The following is a 19,983-nucleotide window of genomic DNA, read 5'->3' as shown; positions in this document are numbered from 1 at the left end:
AGCCCAGGGCCCTCCAGTTCATCTCAGCACGGCCCCAGCGTCTGCAGATGCAGCGCCGGAGGGGCAGTGCCCGGCCGGTGCGGTGCCCGCTGCTTCGGCTTCACCGCAAGTGCCAGGGCCCAGCTGGGGGCACTTCGAGGGGCTTTTGAAACGTTACAGGAAGAACAAGGACACGCGTCCCCACGTGTATCCTGATCGCTGTCCCAGACTGTGCAAGACTTGTCTCAAAACGAAAAACCTGAAGCTGGGGTGGGTTGCAAGCTCACATGCACCCTCAGAGCCCGGCTGGAGTGTGGCTGGTGGCACCAGAGAGGTGGAACGGCCACCCTGCTCCTGACTCGAGCAGGATTTCATGGAACCGCTGGGATCCCAGTGTCCCTTTGGGTGGATAAATCCTGAGGTCAAATTCACCGACAGCACCAACACTTCCAGAGCTGCACATCACAGCAGGTCACAACCACAGCACCTGTGCAATTCATACACCTCTTCTGAAAAGCCTAAAATTCACCAAGGGGCCCAGTGGTGCCGTATCACTGTCCTAAACACTGGCCTCAGCACCAGGGGAGGCACAGAGCAGGTATCACTCACACGAGAATATCTGTATGCAACAGAGCAATCAAAAGGATATTACTTGCTCTCTAGATAAACAGAAAAAAATCAGATTATTTCAGGTGTTTTCTGCCAAGAGATGACAGATGTTGGCTGCAAAGAGATTCTTTAAATTGGATTTGAAAATACTGACTGTATTTCCTCAGCCTTCCCTTGGCAGGGCTCCAGAAAGAGTGGGGGTATTCTTCCCATTCCCCTCCAGCAAGGCAGGTCCTGGCCAGGAGCTGTGCTGCCTCGTACCTGCGTTACTAATCAATAAATTAAAAAAAAAAAAAATTGTACCTGCTGCAGCATTTGCTGCATGTCAGAATAAAGCCTGTCTCAGAGCAGAGCATTGATCTCTGCCCAAGTTCATTACTCCCTCTGGAGTTAAAAGCTGAGGGAAGGAGGGAGCAGCAGTGACAGAAAAATGGGCATGATGGCCATGCCCGGCTGCATTTAGAGGTTTCCATGGCTGGTTGGGATCGGAGGGTCTCACTCTGGGATGGCAACAGCAGCAGTGGCAAAGGACTTCAGGTGTCCTGAGGTGAAGCTGCCTGGAGCTGCTGAGCAAACACAGCTGGGTCAGGGAGGAGCTCTGGGCTGGATCCAGACAAAGCAAAAGCATCAGATCTCCCAGAGGCATGTGTGGAGGCAAAACCCACGCACTGAAACAGAGGGATTCATGTACTGAAGGGATGGGGTTTGTGAAGCCCTGAAATAGGGGGTTCTTGCACTGAAAGACAGAGTTCAGGTACTGAAAGATGGAGTTTGTGCACAGGGTCAAGTGCATCAGGAGAAGCAGCAAAGGCCAAGCACTCGTGTGCTCCACATTTTAGGCGATTGGCCCAGTCTCGTGGCTGCTGTCTGGCCCAGGGACCATCTTCTGCCACTGGTCAGCAAGGGAATAAAAACAAGCCCACACTGAGGTGGCAGCTACAAACTGTGCTCCCCCAGACTTGGCACCACACTTTGCGAAGCACCCACCCACAGGTGTAGCCAGAGCAGGAGCTGGAGACGTCACCCAGTGGTGACTGCACATTCCAGGCGTGGGCAGGGGTTCCCGGCTCCAGCCCAGCTCCTGCACCCCGACACAAGGGCAGCACATCCCCCACTGGAGGCCGAGGCCATGCAGCTGCACCTCCAGGGCTGAAACCTGCCTGTGCACCATCTGAGATATTTAAATCATGCCAGGAGGAAGCAAAGAACATAAATTCCTCCTGGAGCCAGGAACACCTCCAGAGGCAGAGCCTGAATTAAGTCCCATTTCCAGCAGATTTTCTGCCATCACAGTGGATGAAAAACGGGTACTGGGGCTCTGCAGGACCCAGCAGACAGGAAAGTGCCAGTGCCCGTGTCTTAAGCACGCTGGGAAGGTTTGGTTCTCCTCCTCAATTTTAATCCACCGGTGACGAGGCCTCGGGCAGGTGCTGCTGCGGGTGCAGCCGTGCAGCCCCAAAGAACCCCCTGCTGTCTGACAGGGACACGGGGGGAGGTCACTCGCACGCAGAGGCGGGAGCAGAGCCAGCGGCTCCCGGAGCCGAGCCGGCACCCGCTGCGCAGCGGGTCCCTTATCTGCTCACTGTTATTGCTCAAAACAGCCAGCGCCTCCCTCACAGGGCTTCTCTTCCAGCAGAATGGGCTCAGGGACTCGCTCTCGAGGATGAAACGCTCCTTGTCTCTGTCAGTGCCAGGTTCCTGCCCACTGCTCAGTTCTGCTTGGGGTGGGGGGGGGCACTCGCCAGATGAAGGAAAGCAGTGGGCACTTCCATGCAATGAAACCACAAAGATCCCAGAGGCACCACATCCACCATGGTCACAGCTCGTGCACCCGTGAGGTTTGCATGTGAATTCCCTGGGACACCTGTCCATCAGGAAAAGGCAACCTGCAAAGCTGGAGGGTGCAGTGGAGTTCAGGAGAGCTGGGTGGGGTTGGAAGGGGATGGGGGTCAGCCAGATCGGTAACACCTCATGAGGCATCGGCCTCAGGGGGATGCCCAGACCCTGAGGGGCACAAAGAACATCCCTGGGGACACAGCTCTAACCTGGAGTTGCCCAAGGACACCCAGAATGAAAGCAAGAGAATTGGTCCTTCCTGCTGGCTCCTGAGTGCTGCTCGTGCTCATTGCAAAGCCAACAACACCTCATGTTCCCTTTTGACAGGAAAAGCTGCCCAGCAAATTGAAGAAAAAAACCTCAAACCCCAAACCCCAGAGCTGCTGAAGCACTGGGGTCTGCCTCATGCATTATTTTGAAATTCACTTCTTTAAGGGTTCATGCAGGGGCACCCCAAGGCTCAGCACTGAGCTCTCCTAAGGTCCAGGAGCCAACGCTCGAATTTGCGTCTGCCTGGGAGAGTGAATTGGGTTGTTCATCTCTCTGACGGGCAGAATAAACACCCTCCACATTGATACTGAGCTCATTTCTGATACTTGTTTAGAGACTTGACAATTCCTGTATAAAAGGATTTCCTTCCACAGCTGAAGTTTGACATTCCTGCATTATTAGATTATTTGCAAAGGTCTGCGTGCGCTGCAGGAAAACAATGCTCCCGCCAGGCAACATTAGAGCCTGCTCCTCCACAAATCATCCTGGGCACAGCCAGCCAGGGAGGCAGCGCCTGTCGGGATCCCCCGGTGCAGGGAGGCAGCAGCCAGGGAGGCGGTGAGTGGGAGCTCAGGTGAGCAAACACAACCCACCCACCCACACCACGACAGCCACAACAGCATCAAAAATAACAGACCGAGCAGGAGAGGGTTTTTAGGTAGAGGGAACCTTGCTCAAGACACCAGCACCACCACGGGCTCCTTGTGTCACTGCCAGCATAGCCCTTCCCAGTGGCACGACCTGGCTGGGAGAGCAGTGGGAGTATTTCTGGGCAGGGACACACGGTGGTTTTGTCCCCCTGCCTGTTTTGGGATGGTCACAGCCCTCTGTCCCTGGCCCCCCACCCTGGGGAGCCCCGGGATTCCCAGAAGGATGTGGGAAAAGCAGCAGGAACACCCCCCCCCCCCCCAGCACATGGGGGCTTTGGGACTCATAGGCCTCTGCCCAGAGCAGCCCCTGCACAGGGAAGTCTCCAAAGCATAAAATTCAGAAGAAAATTACTTGAAAAGAATTATTTCTTCAGAGAACTCAAGCCTGTTTCCAGGCCATTAACTCCTTCCTCTGCAGAACCCACTGCCAGGTTCCTGATGGAGAGGAGCAACATCACAGGTGTCTGTCATTGTGGAACAGTTCCCTCTTTCCAAACAATTAAGCACCAAAAAAATTAAATGTAAAAGAAACAAACAAAAAAATACCACAAACCAACCAGCCCTTCCCCCTCCAAATAATTTCCTGCCCCAAGAGAAAAGCTTTCCCTGAGAGCAAGGCCTTAAAAGAAAAAAAAAAAAATAATGAAAAAAATCAATAGTGTAAGTGACTTATTTTGCAGCTGACGGTTTGCTCCCAGTGCTGACAGCCTCTGTCTGTATTTAGCACAGCCTCAGTTCCTCCACTGGGATATCAGGAGATGTTCCTCAGCCATGATTTACACTCATTTCCCCCCATTTAGGGAGGCTCAGCCGGGAGCGCAGCTGAAGATGGATTTGGACACACAGTGAGGATGGTCCGTGCCTATTTCCCGTGGCCAGAGGGAAATGCCAGCAGCTTCTGCCACTCCCAGCAGGAGGAAACCAGTGCTCCCATCCCCCCTGAGACTGCCAGCACTGGGACTCCCACCCTGTCACCCACGGCATGGATGGTGTCACCATTCCTCTCCCTCCCCTCTCTCACACTTGCGACAGGATTTCCCCAGCCCCAGCCAAGCCCAGCTTGGCCTCAGTCCAACTAAACCCCATCGGGGCAAGCACCTCCATGGGGCAGAGGTGCTTGATGACCCCACAGACTGAGGACAGCATCTCCCTCATCCTTTGCTGCCTTCCTGCTTTTAAATCCTGCACTGGTGCTCAGCAGCCTCGTGCACCTGGTACCAAACTGGGATCAGTGTCCTGGCAAAGCCCAGATGTCCGGGTGACAGGCTCATCCCCGCCTGCAGCAGCCACTGCCCACAGCTCGTCTCAGCCTGGGGCAGCCTTGGGCGTCCCCAGGGGTCAGAGCTCCCACCACTGCATCCCGGGATCCTGCTGCAGAGGGAAGCGTGAGGCACCGCGGGTGCTCTGCTGAAGAACATCCTCCCAGCTCCTTTCTCCTGGAGAGCAAGATTCCTGCTTCCCATCACCAGAGTGCCCCATCCATCACGTTCCCCTCTAATTACCTTCTCATTTAGCTCTTTAGTCAAATCTGTTTACAATCAGAGACGAGAAAGCATGGCCCAGGGAGGGGTACAATGGGAAGAGGTCTCTGTTCCTGCATGTTTTGCTGCCCTGTGCCTGAGGCTGGCCCGGTACTCTGAGAGCAGAGTGGGCAGGAGAGTGTGGCTCAACACAGTGAGGGCTCACAGAGGAGCCAAGGCCACCAGGCTCCTGCCACCAGTCCCTGCCATCACTCCCAGCAGCCCACAGTCGCACAGGTGCTGCCTGTGGGTTGTGCCAATCCCACATCCTCTCCCAAAATCCACGTTTAACTCAAAAGCCAACAGTGATGCTGCTGTTCCAGGGCTACAGAACCAGCAGGGTTAAAGCAGGGCACAAATCCCCCTGTCTGCAGCCTGTGGATGCTTCCTCAGGGAAATCTGTTACTAACTCCACCTTTTAATCCTCCCCCAATTACAATAACGTCATTCTCCACAACTGCCAAGACTCGGGGTGCCCATCCTCACACCTCCAAGGCTTTTCTGTGCTGCTCAATATGACAGCACAAATGAGCTGGCTAGAGCAGCACATTAAGCTGAATAATTACCTTAATTATTAACTGTGTGCCCAGGTGGACCCCAGCCTATCCCAAGGACCAAGGCAGAGGATCCAGTGTTTCCCAGCAGTGGGGTGTGGGGCCAGAGTGTGGGTGCATGGCAGGGCCTGCTGTGATTACCAGGACCAAAATCAACCAGGCTCCTTTGGAGCAGTGGGGTTCGTCCCTCTGAAAGAGCTTGGAAATTAGAAGGGAATAATTCATCATCCACCTTGTAAAAGCCTGATTTGCAGGAACCATCTCTGCGCAAATTCCTCAGCGACATCTGGAGCACCCTCATCCATCACAAGGACAGTGGCTGGGCTGGGTGGGATGAGCACACTGCCATTCCCCAATCCCACAAATTCTTCTTTCAGCTGGGGAAGACAATACTCATGGCAAGGCATTCCTGCTCCCCAGGTGCAGCACCACAGCCCCAAGAACTGCGACAGGCAGTGCAGGGGTGGCACCATGCCCCCAGCCCTGCAGAGGGAACACCACCTCACAGGATGCTGCTGAGGCCCAGGCCCCATCACAGGCTGTGCCTGTTCCTTCTCCTGATCCAGGACAGCACTGGCTGCTGACAGCTGGAGCAGTGCCAGGACCCTTTCCTGCTCCCCAGGGAACCCACACACCACACCACCACGCTTTTGGTTCCTCCAGCCCCTGTCCCTTGCTGCGAGACCTTCCATTGTGAGTTCACTGGCACAACCCACTGTGGCAGTGACCAACATCTCATTCCCAGCAGATGCTGCAGGAGGTTTTCCCCATCTGAGAGGAGCCAACTCAGAGAAGGGATCATGCACTGCACACCCGCAGCGGCCCACCAGCTGTGCATGGAAATGATCACAAGCATACACACACGTGCAGCAAACAGCAAAATCAGGTTTAAAATGGACACTCAGATTTATAAACTTACCTTGCCCTTAGGCAGTTTACTGAAGTTTTCTCAAGACCTTTCCTGCCCTTTTATCCCCCAGATACATGGCCCACTTCTCACCTGAAATTGTTCCACATTCACTAAGTCCCCTTTCTGCTCTGCCTCAAACTCTCTCTCTGAGATCCCTATCCCTCCCTTTCTCCTCAGCTCCTCCAACACAAGCACAGTGTGAGGGGACAGCCACTTATCTTCCAGGGAAAACCAGAGACCAGCTCTGACCACAACTCCACTGGTGTGGAAAGGGAATAATTCCCAGACTCAAGTAAAAACCTAAACACACGTGAAAGCTAAAGGAAAAAACACCTTTAAGGAAGCAGATTGAAAACAGAAGAAAGAAATGAGGAATTTGACAAGTTCTGCACAAAAAAAAAAAAAAAGTATTTTTGCAGCTTTTTGTGGCTGCTGAAGCCACGACTTCCATGCTGATGCCCTGAACACCAGCGTTCAATAGCACCAGGCCAGCAGTGCCTGTGCAGTCAGGATTGAAGGCAGTCTTTAAGCTTGCCTGACAATGCATTTTTCTTGGAGATAAAAAATGAATGCTGCCAGCATGCAAATCTCTCTAAATTAGGCACGGCCCAGCTTGCGGGAGCCACGATGGCTTGTGATGACAGTCATTAACTTCAGCAGCAGAAAAGAGGATGCAGGAAAATATCCTCTGCTACTTCCTATCCCAGTTGGGAGTCCCGGCTCAGGGAAGCACTGGAGTCTGACACAATGACACCCAAAACCACACTGGGGTGCAGAAGGTGGTGAGAATGAGCTGTGTCCCCTTCCCCTGGGGCAGGCAGGATCAACCCTCTGCTCTCAGGGACTTGCTGCTGCTCCAAGAGCCAAGCTCCCTGTCCAGGAACCACAACACTGGTTTTCTACTGAACAAGCACAGCCAAGACCCAAAGCTGACTGTGAAAGGAAGGCAATGGAATTTGGGCATGTCACTGCTTACTCCCCTCACTCTTAGTTCTGGGTAAAACCCCAATGGACTCATTCCCTCTTTTTCCTCTTCAGGAGGGAACAGTGACCAGCCTGTGACAGAACCTACTTTCAATTCCCACTCACCTTTGGGAAGATTTAACAGGAATGGCTGATGTGGCCAATTCCTGGATCTTGTCTGCCTCTGAAGAAGGGATGAACTGGACACACACCACCACCTCAGCCTCCCATCAGAGCAAGGGTTGTACATTTTCATTAATGGATCACGCTGGAATAACCTGCCTACAGTCTCTTGAGCCATGCAGGCTTCCTCTCTGCCCTCCCTGCCACATATACATTTGTATTGTTTCACACTGATCCTTGGCAGCTTGATTTAGGGGGAAAAAGATAAAAAGGATGAGAACCTCATGCTGGCTTTGTGCTGGGTATGCAGCTGCAGCCCCACTCACAGAACACTGCTCAAATAACAAACCAGGAACTAAAAAAAAAAAGCAAACTATCTTTAATATCTCCCAAATCCCATTTAGAAGCAGTTTCATAGAAACATCACTTTCATCGTGCAATAGAGGCTGGAGGAGGGGCAGGAGGAGGGAGAACTGGCGCCACATCCTTGTGAGCAGACACAGAGGTGTCTCCCAGGTCCTCAGAAATTCTCCAGCAGATCCAGGATCCGCTTCTGCTCACTCTCCCGAAACTCCTGGTTCTTCCCGTCCCCGATGTTCTCCGCGTACTCTGCAGGGAGAGAGCAGAGGGACACAGGCTGTGAGTGCAACAGCAACAAACAAAGGACAGCAACTCCTGCAGACACCACAGAGGAATCTACACCCACACAAACAGCCAAATGGGAATTAATGCAAGGAGCATTGATGGTTTTCCTGCCCATCCCCAGGGTTAAAGCTTTGCATAACAAACACCTGCTGACACTCATTAAAGCTTTTGAGGCAGACAGACACAGAGAGCTCCCTGCTCTGGCCCAAGCAGACAGCAGCACCCAGAAGCACCCATTTTCTGGCATGGGAATCATGGCATTATGCCCAAGAAATGCAAACAGTACCATAAATCACTGCAAATCACCAGCTTCCCAGGTCCCTTTGGACACTGAGCATCATCAGGGAAGGCCAAGTGGGGTCTGTGACAACTGCCTATCATTCCCTGTTCTGGGTTTAACTTGCCTGCTGTCCAAGCATCCTGAATGAGGATTTTTGCCGAGGAGACCCCAATTCCTCCATCTACCCAGTGCTTTTAACCACACAGAAGAAAAGCCACCAGTTCAGATTTAACTACAAACCAAACTACTTGTCATCAGGCAGAGGACACCAGACCCTGACTATGGTCTTGCCCATCCATGCACAAGGCCAAACACCACAGAACTAAACATGCCCTCTGTAGCTCTCCTTGATACTAATTTGGAGCTAGCAGCTCTCATCCCCTACCAGCTCCCTCCTTCCTGCAACCAGAACCTGTATTTTCAAAGACGGTTTAAAAAGAAAATATGAAAAGCAGGTTCTGAGCTGCAGAAGCAAGGAGCTGAACAAATCTGAGGAATCAGGAGCAGGCTGATGCTTCAGACAGCGCTTCCCTGCCTCCGCTGTTTGCATTCTTTTCCTTCTTCCAAACAAACAGAACAGCTTGTATTCAGCACTGAATGGTAAGTTGCTGCAGAAAGTTTGCTTTAATATTTATACGTTTAGCACAGCTACACACTCTGAGCTCCATCAAAGCCTTTGTTACAGGAGCACTGAAAGCAGTGAGGACAGGCAGAAGTTAGCTGATGTGGGAGTCTTCCCTCCTGTGTGAACACTCTCTCTCTCTCTCTCTCTCTCCCTTCCCATGTAAAAGCAATAGAGTTCTTTGCCAAGCCTCTGGAAAAAAATATTTTTAATATTTATAACCTGCTACCGGTAACATGAGCAGGTGGTAATGCTGAGGTTTGCTGCAGGTGAACCTGAGCTGCCCACTGTCCCAGCAAAGGACCAGCTCAGGACACCTTCTCTTAGTGAAGGAGCTGCTCTCCACAGCTCTTAAAAGCAGCAGAAAGCTCCTACAAGGACAGATTCCTTGTAGCTCCTGTGGATGGACTGATTGCTGCGAGGCAGGAGATGATCCCAGTGCACAGGGATGGGGTCCCCTTCCCAGCCAAGGCTGGCACTTAGCTCAGGCTCCCCTGTCCCCTCAGGCAGTACCAGAGCCTGAGTACTGGGGCTGGTGGAGGAGCCAGCTCTGTCCCCAGCAGTCCCTTCCATGCTCCATCAGGGTAAGTGCCTCTGGAACAGCCGGAGTGGATGCGAGTGCTGGAGTTTATTGCAGCCCAAGGGCAACACTTCTCACCTGCAGTGGCCTCTCCAAGCCCAGGTGAGGGACAGCCACAGTCTCCAAGCCTGGCACAGCCAGCAGCCCTGCCCCCAGCTGTAAGGATGGTCAGACTGCTTGGACTAGGGCACAAGCAGGGAGCCACTGAGTGCCACTAATGACACTGCCCTTCCTTTGTACTGGGAGATCACCCAAACAAAAACAAGACATAAATTCTTCTTATCTTGTCCAAAAGCTCAGCATTTCTCCTTCTAAACATCGAGGCTTTGTAAGACTAAAACCCCAGTTACTCCAAGGCAGAATGTTTACTGGGTTATGACAGCTGCTAATGCTCATTTGAAGCATTAGCAGCTTGAAGACACCAGATAAAACCCCCAGAATCAGGCTTAAAAAAGTAAATCTCCAACCGAGATTTTATGTATTTACTTTTTATTTAAAATTCCACCACTTCACTGAGACTGCTAAAAAAAATCAAATGTAAGCTGCCCCTGCCAACAGTTAACCAGAGCTTACACATTGCTGTAGCTACACAAAGGGAAAGGGCCCAAGATTGGTTTCTGCTTCATTAGACAAAATACAATGGTTACAGAACAGTAAAAATCAATTGGGAAATACTGAGGCTTGTAATGGATATTGGAAGCTCTGGAGCCTGCACAGATGGAGGCACCATGAGCCAGACTAGGCTCCATCCTCAGAGCACACTGACCCTTCCTTTGTGTTTACCTGTGCTAACAGGTTTGGGCTGAAATGTGCAGCAGACATTCCACGTGCCCAGCTCCCAGTGTGCCTGCTCACCTGACACCAGGTGTGAGGGGGGCCTCAGCAGGGACAGCTCTGACAAAGCTCCTGAGGGAGTCAGGATCAATGGCTAGTCCCTCTGGATCAGTGAGGAACAGGGAGATTTGCCATTCCAGAGCCAAGTATCACCTCAGAGAGGCCAGTGCCTCACTCCATTCCCAATGACAGATGGAGACCAGGCACCTCCCCAAGATACAGAGACTGCTGCCATCCCCAGTCCAGCCTCCATCCCCAAAACATCTCTCTAGCCAAGGTACACTCCGCTCAGTTGTTTTCTTCCAAAGCATAAACTAACTGTCCTGTTGCAAGAAATGTTTGATCTTCCAGAAAAAGGAAGTGTGGGAGGACTGGTCAGCCTGCAGAAATGCATTAATGAGCCTCCCGTTATTCCCTGCCCACTCCTCCCCCTTGAAAGCTCTACCATAAGAAAACAGTCTCGCTTCCTTGCTTGCATCGTAAGTAATTCTGAGCCACCCCAAGGGATCCATCAGCTGTCAGGTTGCCAGAGAAACATGGAGAATATGTAGGCCATAAAAATCAAACTAAAAACTGAGCACCTAATTAGTATGCAAAAATAGAAAATAAAAACTGAACAAGAGCAAAACACTGAACAAAAAGTAAAAATAAACCAGTCCTCATCTGTCCTGAGAGCAAGTTGGGAAGTAGCCTGGAAACATTCCAGCCAAGGCTCAAGCTCCTGATCTTTCAGTAACTTGCAACAGAGTCTTGTGCAGTTGACTCCAGTGAAGTTTTGGAAGTCCCTTGCTGGCCCCTGCATCCCAGCAGCACACTGCAGGGCCCACACCCAAATCCCTGTTCCAACCCCTTTGCTTCCCTGAGAAGCTGTGTCCAGGGAACTGACTCCTTCAGGGAAGCAGGTGCTGCTGCTGTTACAGGCTGGTGAATCTGTGCTGACTATGCATGTGGACACAGGTGTGTAACTACTGAAATGCTCAAATTTCAGAGCCCAGACTGCAGCTGAGCCCAGTGCTGCTCCTGCCTCCTGGGTCCAACTGCAGGACTTCACAAGCATCCACTAAGAAATTTATCACTGAGGTTTTGATTATTGTCTCTAGAAGTCTCTAAAACTGGCAAGTGTAAGAGTTGGGAAGAGCTGCAGTCAGAGCCCAAATTCTGTACCCATCCCTGCATCATTAACAAGCCAATGTGCCTCTTCAGGAAGGGAATGTGCTGCTGCTGAGAGCACCCAACCCAGCACGACCCTGAGCTTGCAACACCCGATACAACCACGGAGAAAGTTTCACAATGCAAGTCACTGTCTGGGAAAGAAAGAATCAGATGAAATTTTAATGCAGCTGCCCTCCAATTCAGCTTGGTATGTAAGTCAACACCCCAGAGTCGTGACCGTGAGGTGGGCAAACCCGGCGAGGTGTGCAGACAACTCCCCCAGGGACACACGGCCCAGGGCAAGTGTGGGAATCTCAACAAGGACGTGTGCCGTACTCCACACTGGAAAGGGACAGTTTAGAGGCAGGAATTTTCAAGTATCATAACTAAAATCAGAAAAGACATCCTATGCAGCCCCCCGCTCACCAGCAGGCATTAACTTGCACTTCGTGGCTAAAGACAAGGGCCAATGAGATTGCCTATAGCTGCAAGTAATTTCACACTGTCAGAAAATCACTCTTAATTTTGTCATACCAGCCAGCCTTCCGATTCCTTTTATCCTGCATATGAGAAGGGAGAAAGCCGACAGGTTTTGCAGGAAATAAGCTGTGTGTACCTGCCATTTTTGAAGTGGGGGCAAGAAAAGCCCAGGAGAACATTGTTGCTCCCAAAGAAAGCAGAAACACTGAAACACATCCCACAGCCCACTATCCCAGAAATGCTGCCAAGCTTCCCTTCCCTCCAGAAGAAAAATAGACTCCTCTCCTCACACTGAACACAGTCCCTTTGGAGCAGATACATTCCATAAGGAAGCATCTTCTCCAAGCAGCTCTGGCTCCCTGCTGCTCCCACTAAGCCTCTCAGCTCCAAGGGGCCATGGGAAGAGGCTGAGTCCTGCCCTCCTCTCCCCCATTTCCACTAGCTGCTGCTGCTGAAGGCTGCAGGCTGCAGAGGAGGGCCACAGCTCAAATAGGCATTGCTCTAATTCACCATGAGCATTAAAAATAACAAGCAGTACTTTAAAACTGGGATTGCAAATCACAACAGCTACATTTTAAAGCTATGGAGGATACTTTAATGCTATAATCCGTATTAATTTGACACTAAGAACAAGACAAATACACCACAGGTACTAATATGGTGCAGATGGTAAAGTGCAAGGCCATGTTAATGAAAGACGAGACTCCACTATTCTTCCCTCTAGCAGGCCTTACACTTCCCTTAAATATTTACTCTCACGTTAATGTCAGCAGTGAATTCCAGCCAGGCTGGAGCTGATGGAAGCGTGCAGTGATGTGCAGTTCTCTGACAGCAGCTACAGCAAGTGTCCTAACTCGGAGGCAAAGCAAAGCACGCCACTAATCAGGGTGATTCCAGCCCTGCCAGGATCTCAGAACACTGCTCAGCTGCTGCCTGGAGATGCTCAGGAAGCCAAGGAGAATTACATGTGAAGGCTCATCCTGCAAAGCGATGACCAAGCTGTCCCTGGTAGCGATGAGACACTTGCACAAAAATATCTCTACTCACCCTTCAGGATGTGTCGAACAATTTTAATGGAGCTGCCTCTCATGTTCAGGATCTGGTGGACTCTCTGACGAATCTGATGGGAAGTAGGACAGAGAAGAAAGAGATCTTCAACACACATCCATGCACAGCCCCACTTTTTCCCACTTTGAGGGATAAGCAGAGACCTGAGCACCACAAAACCCAACTCAGTCTTGGCAGCCCTCAGCATCTGCTCAGGAACACCCAGAAGGCACATAGCACAGAAATAAGAAGCCACAGAATGCATTCACAAACCCAAATGTGTTCACAGAGGAAGCAAAGATGCAGCATTTTGCACAGATCAAGAAAAGCTGTGCTTTCATGAGACCTCCTGAGAGCAGGTCCCTTCCCCCTGCTCCCTCAGCAATGGCATCACCATGGCCTTTCCATTTCAAACCCTGACCTTGCTCACACAGGTTATATGAATTTAGTGACAACAATCAACTTCTGTCCCCACTAATGCCCTATCTGCTGTAATTTGATGGAGCTCTATGGACACAAGTGCAATAAACAGGAGGTTTCCTCCCCAAAAGGGAATTAGAGAAACAATTACTCAACGCAGAATTTGCAAAGATTTAGAGCCTTGTCTGCACCATGAATGGAAACACAGATGATCTGCCAACCCTGTATGCAGTTTTACCTGGGGAACGTTGGCATTACAGATCTCTGCCATGATGTAACAGATGAGCTGCAGCACAAAGAGCCCGGCATCCAGACGACGGAGATAGAATTCGTCTTCCATGTCATCGTCTATGATCTCTCCTCGACGCACCATGTCCTGTAAAGCCACACAAAGGAAAGGTGTGAGGATTCTCTCAGAGCACTTCCCAATTAGGAGTGAAAAAATGTTGGTGGAATTTGTGGTTTCTTAAGAATTGTTTTGTTCCCCCAAGCATTATCAGCCATGTATTTCTCACCGAAGAAGTATTTTTAATAGTTCATTTAAATTCACAAAACATTTCATTCAGTTTTGAAGAAGTTTTGCCGTTGCTGGTTGTGAAGTGTGTCCATCTGCAAGTCAAAATTTTAATTTAAACATACAAATCCCATTTCTACATTGAGAGGTGAGAGTGTGTGACTATGGAACAGACCCATGTATCTGTGATTTACAAGTCCTTTGTCAGAATGGAACAAAACCTGCTCTTTTACTGGCCATCTGAGGGTGCTGTTCAGCAGTGCAGAACATGACTCTAGCACACTCTAAGAGCTATCAGGCTTCTAGCTTCATGATTGACTGATATATGAGAAAACACATCTGAAAATCCTGCACAAGGACAGCTTTTCCGTGCCCAGACCCAGGCTCTTCCAGCTGTTTCTAAGGGGTGTGCCAGGGCAGACCCGGGACAGGGTTTTTTAGCCAAAGACTCCCATGGGAATGATGACCCACCATCCATCCTCCCTCTGTATACATGTGTTTCACCAGATAGACCTGCCCAGAGGGAAGCCAGAGGAAGAATGAAAGAGGCCATTCCATTCCATTCCATTCCATTCCATTCCATTCCATTCCATTCCATTCCATTCCATTCCATTCCATTCCATTCCATTCCATTCCTCATGTCCAGAGAGCTCATCTTCTTCAAAACACTGCCAGAGCCACCTGGCAGCGAGCTCAGAACGGCCTCATGTGAGCTGGCCCCAGGACGTGCCTGGGCTCCATCCTCATGGGGACTGACAGGCCCGAACAGCTGTGTCACGTGTCACCTTCTGCATTTTGGGGTTTGTCTTCAGGTTTTGTTCTTAAACAAAGGAAGCAGCTCGTCAGCCCCGCGAGCTCGCTGCAGCTCTGTGATTTATTCCGCAGCCGTCTGGCAGGTGGGCGCGCGCCGGCGGAGCAATATTTCCTCATTAGAGCCATCACCTGCGAGCGCTCCGTACCCGCAACGCTCCACAGGACGCGCCTCCTCGGGCGCGCGTGCTCCAGGCACGCACCCACGGTCACCAGCACCAAAGCTGACTGAGGCTGCTGAATTTTGCTGTTCTGTCAAGCCAAGCCCTCGCACCTAGCGATGAGTTGAGGGTTTTAGGTGTAAGAAGGAAAATGAGCCCTGTGTAACTCTCCCTGGAGGGGGGCAATGGATGCTCCCCAGATAGAAATCTGATGGAGTGACTTAGACAGCTGTTTCTCACTTCTTCTTGAAACGAAGAGGAAAACTTAGGTAGTGAAATACTTCTCCTTTCCTCCTAGAAATCCAGTCTGTCAGTAAAAGAACAAGTTTAGAAGCCAGTGCCTTCTTAATAGTCTTGTGAAATCAACTGCTTTGGCTACACTCAGATGTGACGCTTTAGCGTCAGATCCTGAAGACTCCAACACATGCATGACTGTCATTTACTCCAGATTCTCAAAATCATGGGCACAGGCATGATTGGGCAAAGCCTGCATGTGAGCTCTTGCCAGTAAATAGAAAAATCTAATTTTGTGCAGAGTGACTTCCCTCACCCTAAATCCATGCCAAATGGCTCAAATCTGGTCTCTAAAGCTGAACAATGATGAGTCTGGCTAGTGAGAGAGCTGAACACTGACTGAATTATCTAAAAGAACACTCAAGAAAGACAACACACTCACTCCTGTACCACCGCTCGCACTCTGCACTGCACACAGGCTTATTGGCTGCTCTGCTCAACAGTGCTAAATTCCTGAGCAGAAAAACATCCACAGGCCAGGACTGAATCTCCAGAGCAAAAAACAAAGGCCAGGTCTGCTCTGTATTCTGATCCAAGCACGGTGATCACAGGAGCTGGATCCAGGCAGCCGCGGTCTTGATTACACAGCGGTGGCGGCTCTAACAGCCCCTCTCAGCAGAGAAGATTATTTTGTGCCAGTAAATTAAGCAGATATGAATTAGAAGACAAGTACAGTTTTAAGGTACCTTTTCACAGTCCTCTTTTTTTTTTTTTTTTTTAAACTACACCCACCCTTTCAGTGCTAATCTGCCTCCAGTACAGTGTGAAGCAGCCCCTTTCCCACTTGGACTTTCTTTCAAAGCTGTCAGTCGCTAACCTCCAAATGAGCGCTCAGGTGCCATTTCTAATCTGCCAGCAATATGTGCTGAGATGCCCCTTGCTGATGGGAGAAGACAGCAATAAGATGGGCTTCTGTGAAGCTAAAATGAGCTTCTCTCACACTAATGAGGCAGGACTGACAGGCCTCGAGGTGTCAAGTAGAGACTCCAAGCCTAAAGATGCGATGGATGTGCCAGTGCTGTACCAAAAATCACATAGCTCCACACAGGCACTGGAGGAGATTTCTGCATCCTCCTCCCTCCTCACCTATCACTCGCCTTCTAGCATGCACTGCACAGCTGGGCATAGCAAAAGGATACTGACCAAGAACAAAGAACACCTGCAGGATCCTGGTTTTACACCCTCACCACATGGAACAGCAAGGCCAATCCAGGTGGACAGAAATGAGCATGTTCCAAATAGCTGTGCACCACAACAACCTCCACAATGCGTCTCTCACTCTAAGGATGGAGTCTCTCACCTTACTACTTTCTGTCTGTATTACTGGGGAGAGCTGAGGGATGTCAGACATGCTCAGGAAGTGCCTTCAGATCACAGGCTAAGAGCCACACTCACAGCCATCATGTCCTGCCCTCAGCACAGCTCCAAGCAATTCGGTCTTTCTACACCAAACTGAAAGGATGGACTGACACAAATCCCCACCTGTTATCCCTACCTGTGGATACCACACTCATCCTAGGAGTTCCACCTCTTCCTTTCAAGGATAGAGTGGCTGAGCTGTACCACAATTAGCATGTAATTTGTAAGTCATTATAGCACAAAGTGTCTAGTGAGAATATTTTATTGAATAAACCTGATGAGCATAATTTTCCATGGAACTATAAAAATATTAAACTATCTCTTGTCATTTCCTACTATCTTTAGAGATCATCAAGGCTATTGCTGCCACCCATAATTATACCTCATTTTATAGAAAGGTAAAGGCCACAGGATGTTGCACCGTTTCCTACAGAAATAATTAAAGAAATTGAGAGGAGAACAAGATATTTTCATTAACTAAAAACTCTGAGAAAAGTGCTAAGATAGGCATCAGGTGTTGGAGACAGTGCTCTCATGGACTGTGCACCTGGGTTTCCCATGGCAATTAGGATAATCACCAAGTTATCATCTCTGAACCTTCTGAACAGATTCCACTGAAACAAACAAGGGGGTAACACTGAGAAGGGATTCAATGATATCATGCTGTTTCACAGTCCAGATCAGGGTGCAGATTATTACAACTGCTCCTCCTCAAAACAGCCGGCTTCAGAAATTCCTCCCCTCCCTTCCACCCTCAACTACTCCCCTACCATCAATGCCATGGGCTGAAAATCAGGGCTATAAACCAAATCACAAAAATAAGCCAAGCTAAAAGAAATAAAAAGGAAGAGAACTGCATGAGCAGGAGCTTCTTATGCCGGCTGCACTACTAAAGATAAAGCACTCAGTCATTCCTTGTGTAAGCAGCTTTTCACTCCTTGTAATGCAAGACTTACACCGGGATACTCTGTCCATCAGACTCAGATCTCACTCTCATCAGTGTAGGCTGAACCTATAAAATCTCACCAAGTATCATTTTTCCATGGGGCAGGGAGAAAGGTGAGGATCTGTATACCAGATTTTTGGGGTACTATGTCCTCTACTGCAAGGGAAAGGTCAAAAGCCCCCCAGTGACAGAGCACAGTTTCTAAAGTGTTCATACAATCCACCTCAGTGATTCATGTGCCACAACAACGAACATTAAAGTGTCCCATAAATCCTGTCACAGCCAGACAGGGCCATGATGTGACAGACAGAATGATAGCTTTTGCCTCTTTCTGTATGTGGAAAATACTTGAGCCACTTCAGCTCTCAGGAGACCATGTCCCACTGACCATCTGATGAAGCTTCAAAATAAAGCAAACAATAATTCTCCAAAAGTGTTCCAAGCTAGGAATGAACCTGAACATCATATTTTATACATGTTGTGGCCAGTATGTTGAATCCATGAGATGCTTCTGTCAAATCCTGTTATTAGTTCTAATAGAAGGTAAAGAATTGAGGTCCATTTATTTTGGATACAAAAATAGTTTTACTTCTCTTATGCATTTAGTAGACATGAATAGGTTAATATTATTAATTGAAAAGCTTCCACAATAGAGTCTTCACACTCAAATCCCCTCCACTCCTGCTTTGTGCTGGCTGATGTTTTGCTACAGATGTTAACGTTTGCAGGCTGCTCCAGGGTGTTTCTGGATAAAGGGCACATACCCTTGCTCTGCATGTGGTATTTTAGGGCTCTGTACAAGCAGCTCCAGCACACTACAAGGCTTCAACTGAAAAAATCCAATCTGATTTTTGAGTTCTAAAACCCCCACACCAACATCAAAACCAATAATTTCTTGCCCTGTCCTGAGGAGGAAGGACAGAGCACAAAAAGAAAGCAGGAAAGGGTAAACGCTGTTTTCCTCCAGGTCACCGCTCAGTGGTGATGCTGCCACTGTCCATATGGAGCCTGAGTGCTGGCAGCAAAAGCAGCTCCATTCATCACTCACTCCCGTGCCTCTTTGAGCAGCAGCAGCGCTCCGATGCCCTCGGAATGTTTGGCAGTGCCCAGAGAAGCAGCCTTGGCAGCGGGCAGGCAGCTGTTTGTCGGGGCCTGGTGGGGGGCTGCTGCCCGTGGCACGCAGAGCGCGGTGTGCGGGATGGCAGCTGCAGCCATTGCTCTCCGTCGGTGCTAATCAATCTCACACCCTCCCCAGCACTGATACAGATAATCTTGTGGGAAGCTGGCCAAGCTCACTAACAGCTCTGCAAGCTGCTTCCTGACCCCAGCCGCTCGTTCCCTTTCAAAAGGTCTGTTCCAGCTTCAGTTCCAAGAAAGTGCTGTGTGGTACCAAGGCTCGTGTCACTCAAACATTCACTGCTGGTGTGCAGAGAGCACACAGCCCTTGGCTGCTCCTCAGCCAACTCATCAACACAGACACTTTCTCATTGCTGATCACAACTCTGCAGACCAGGGTAGGAGGCCTCACACATTATCATGTAATTGTCTCTCTGCGTTTCACCTGCTCTCCATCTGCCAAACCAAGCAGGACTGCAGCCAGGTAAAAGTGAAGGCAAATTGAAGCACAGGCAGACTTAGGTACTTCTAGTAAAATTCACTCTAAGAGACAGCCAGAAGCACTTGGAGAGAAATTCTTGGCCCTCTTTATCTGAGGTTACCTGGAACCTGGAAAGTGAGGCAATAGGAATTAAGAGGAACAGCACAGGTATGAGGGCACACCTAAAAACAGTGACTGGCTGAACCAGAAGTCCTGTACAGATGACATGGCTGTGCAGACGTGTTACAGACATGACCTGGCAAAACTTAAGCAATACATACGTGTTTCTCCCCATCAATCTTCTTATCAGCTACTTGCATTGCATCCAGGTACTTAAAATACAGTTCCATCAGCCTATCAACCTGCAAGGGCAGAAGAGAGAGACATAAGCAAGAAAAAAGAACAATGCAATCATCTTTAATCCTTCCTGCAATTTTCCTCTCAGCTTCAGCCTTCACAAGGCAACAGGCAGCTCTGTCCTTCCCGGGACAGAATGTGTTACAGAAGGAAGGTACAAGTGCAAGCTGGATGAGCATGCTGGGGCTGCAGACTTTTGGATGTCACCTTATTTGGGGAACATGGTCCCATCAGTGCCAGATAAACGGCAGCAAACAGACACGTTTGCCCCAGCTCACTCGCTGTGCTGTGATCCTCCAGGCTCCTGGCTTCCCCAGTGGACTTGTCTATCTGTGCTGGATGTTCCAGCTCTCCCACTCTCCTCTGAACTGTGTTAGGGCAGCTGAAATCCTTTCTAGTAATTATCTACAATTGGTAGAACAGGTTATGAAAAACACTTTAAAACACACTAATGAGGAATACTAAGGTACC

General features: G+C 49.8%; 1 protein-coding gene across 1 annotated transcript in view; it reads right to left on the bottom strand.

The window, feature by feature from the left end:
* Positions 1 to 7,777: 7,777 nt before the first annotated feature.
* Positions 7,778 to 19,983, bottom strand: part of CTNNBL1 (catenin beta like 1) — a 48,095-nt gene continuing 35,889 nt past the window's right edge. The window contains exons 13-16 of the mRNA XM_053958491.1: positions 19,437 to 19,517; positions 13,713 to 13,850; positions 13,055 to 13,127; positions 7,778 to 8,023 (exon numbers count right to left, since the gene is read on the bottom strand). Of these exons, the coding sequence (XP_053814466.1) occupies positions 7,935 to 8,023; positions 13,055 to 13,127; positions 13,713 to 13,850; positions 19,437 to 19,517 (381 nt within the window). The 3' untranslated portion in view covers positions 7,778 to 7,934. The remainder of the gene's footprint in view (positions 8,024 to 13,054; positions 13,128 to 13,712; positions 13,851 to 19,436; positions 19,518 to 19,983) is intronic.

The sequence above is a fragment of the Vidua chalybeata genome, chromosome 17 (assembly GCF_026979565.1).
Source record: "Vidua chalybeata isolate OUT-0048 chromosome 17, bVidCha1 merged haplotype, whole genome shotgun sequence".
NCBI lineage: Eukaryota > Metazoa > Chordata > Aves > Passeriformes > Viduidae > Vidua > Vidua chalybeata.
Note: the sequence above shows the minus strand (reverse complement) of the source record. Positions and strands in the feature narration are given on the sequence as shown.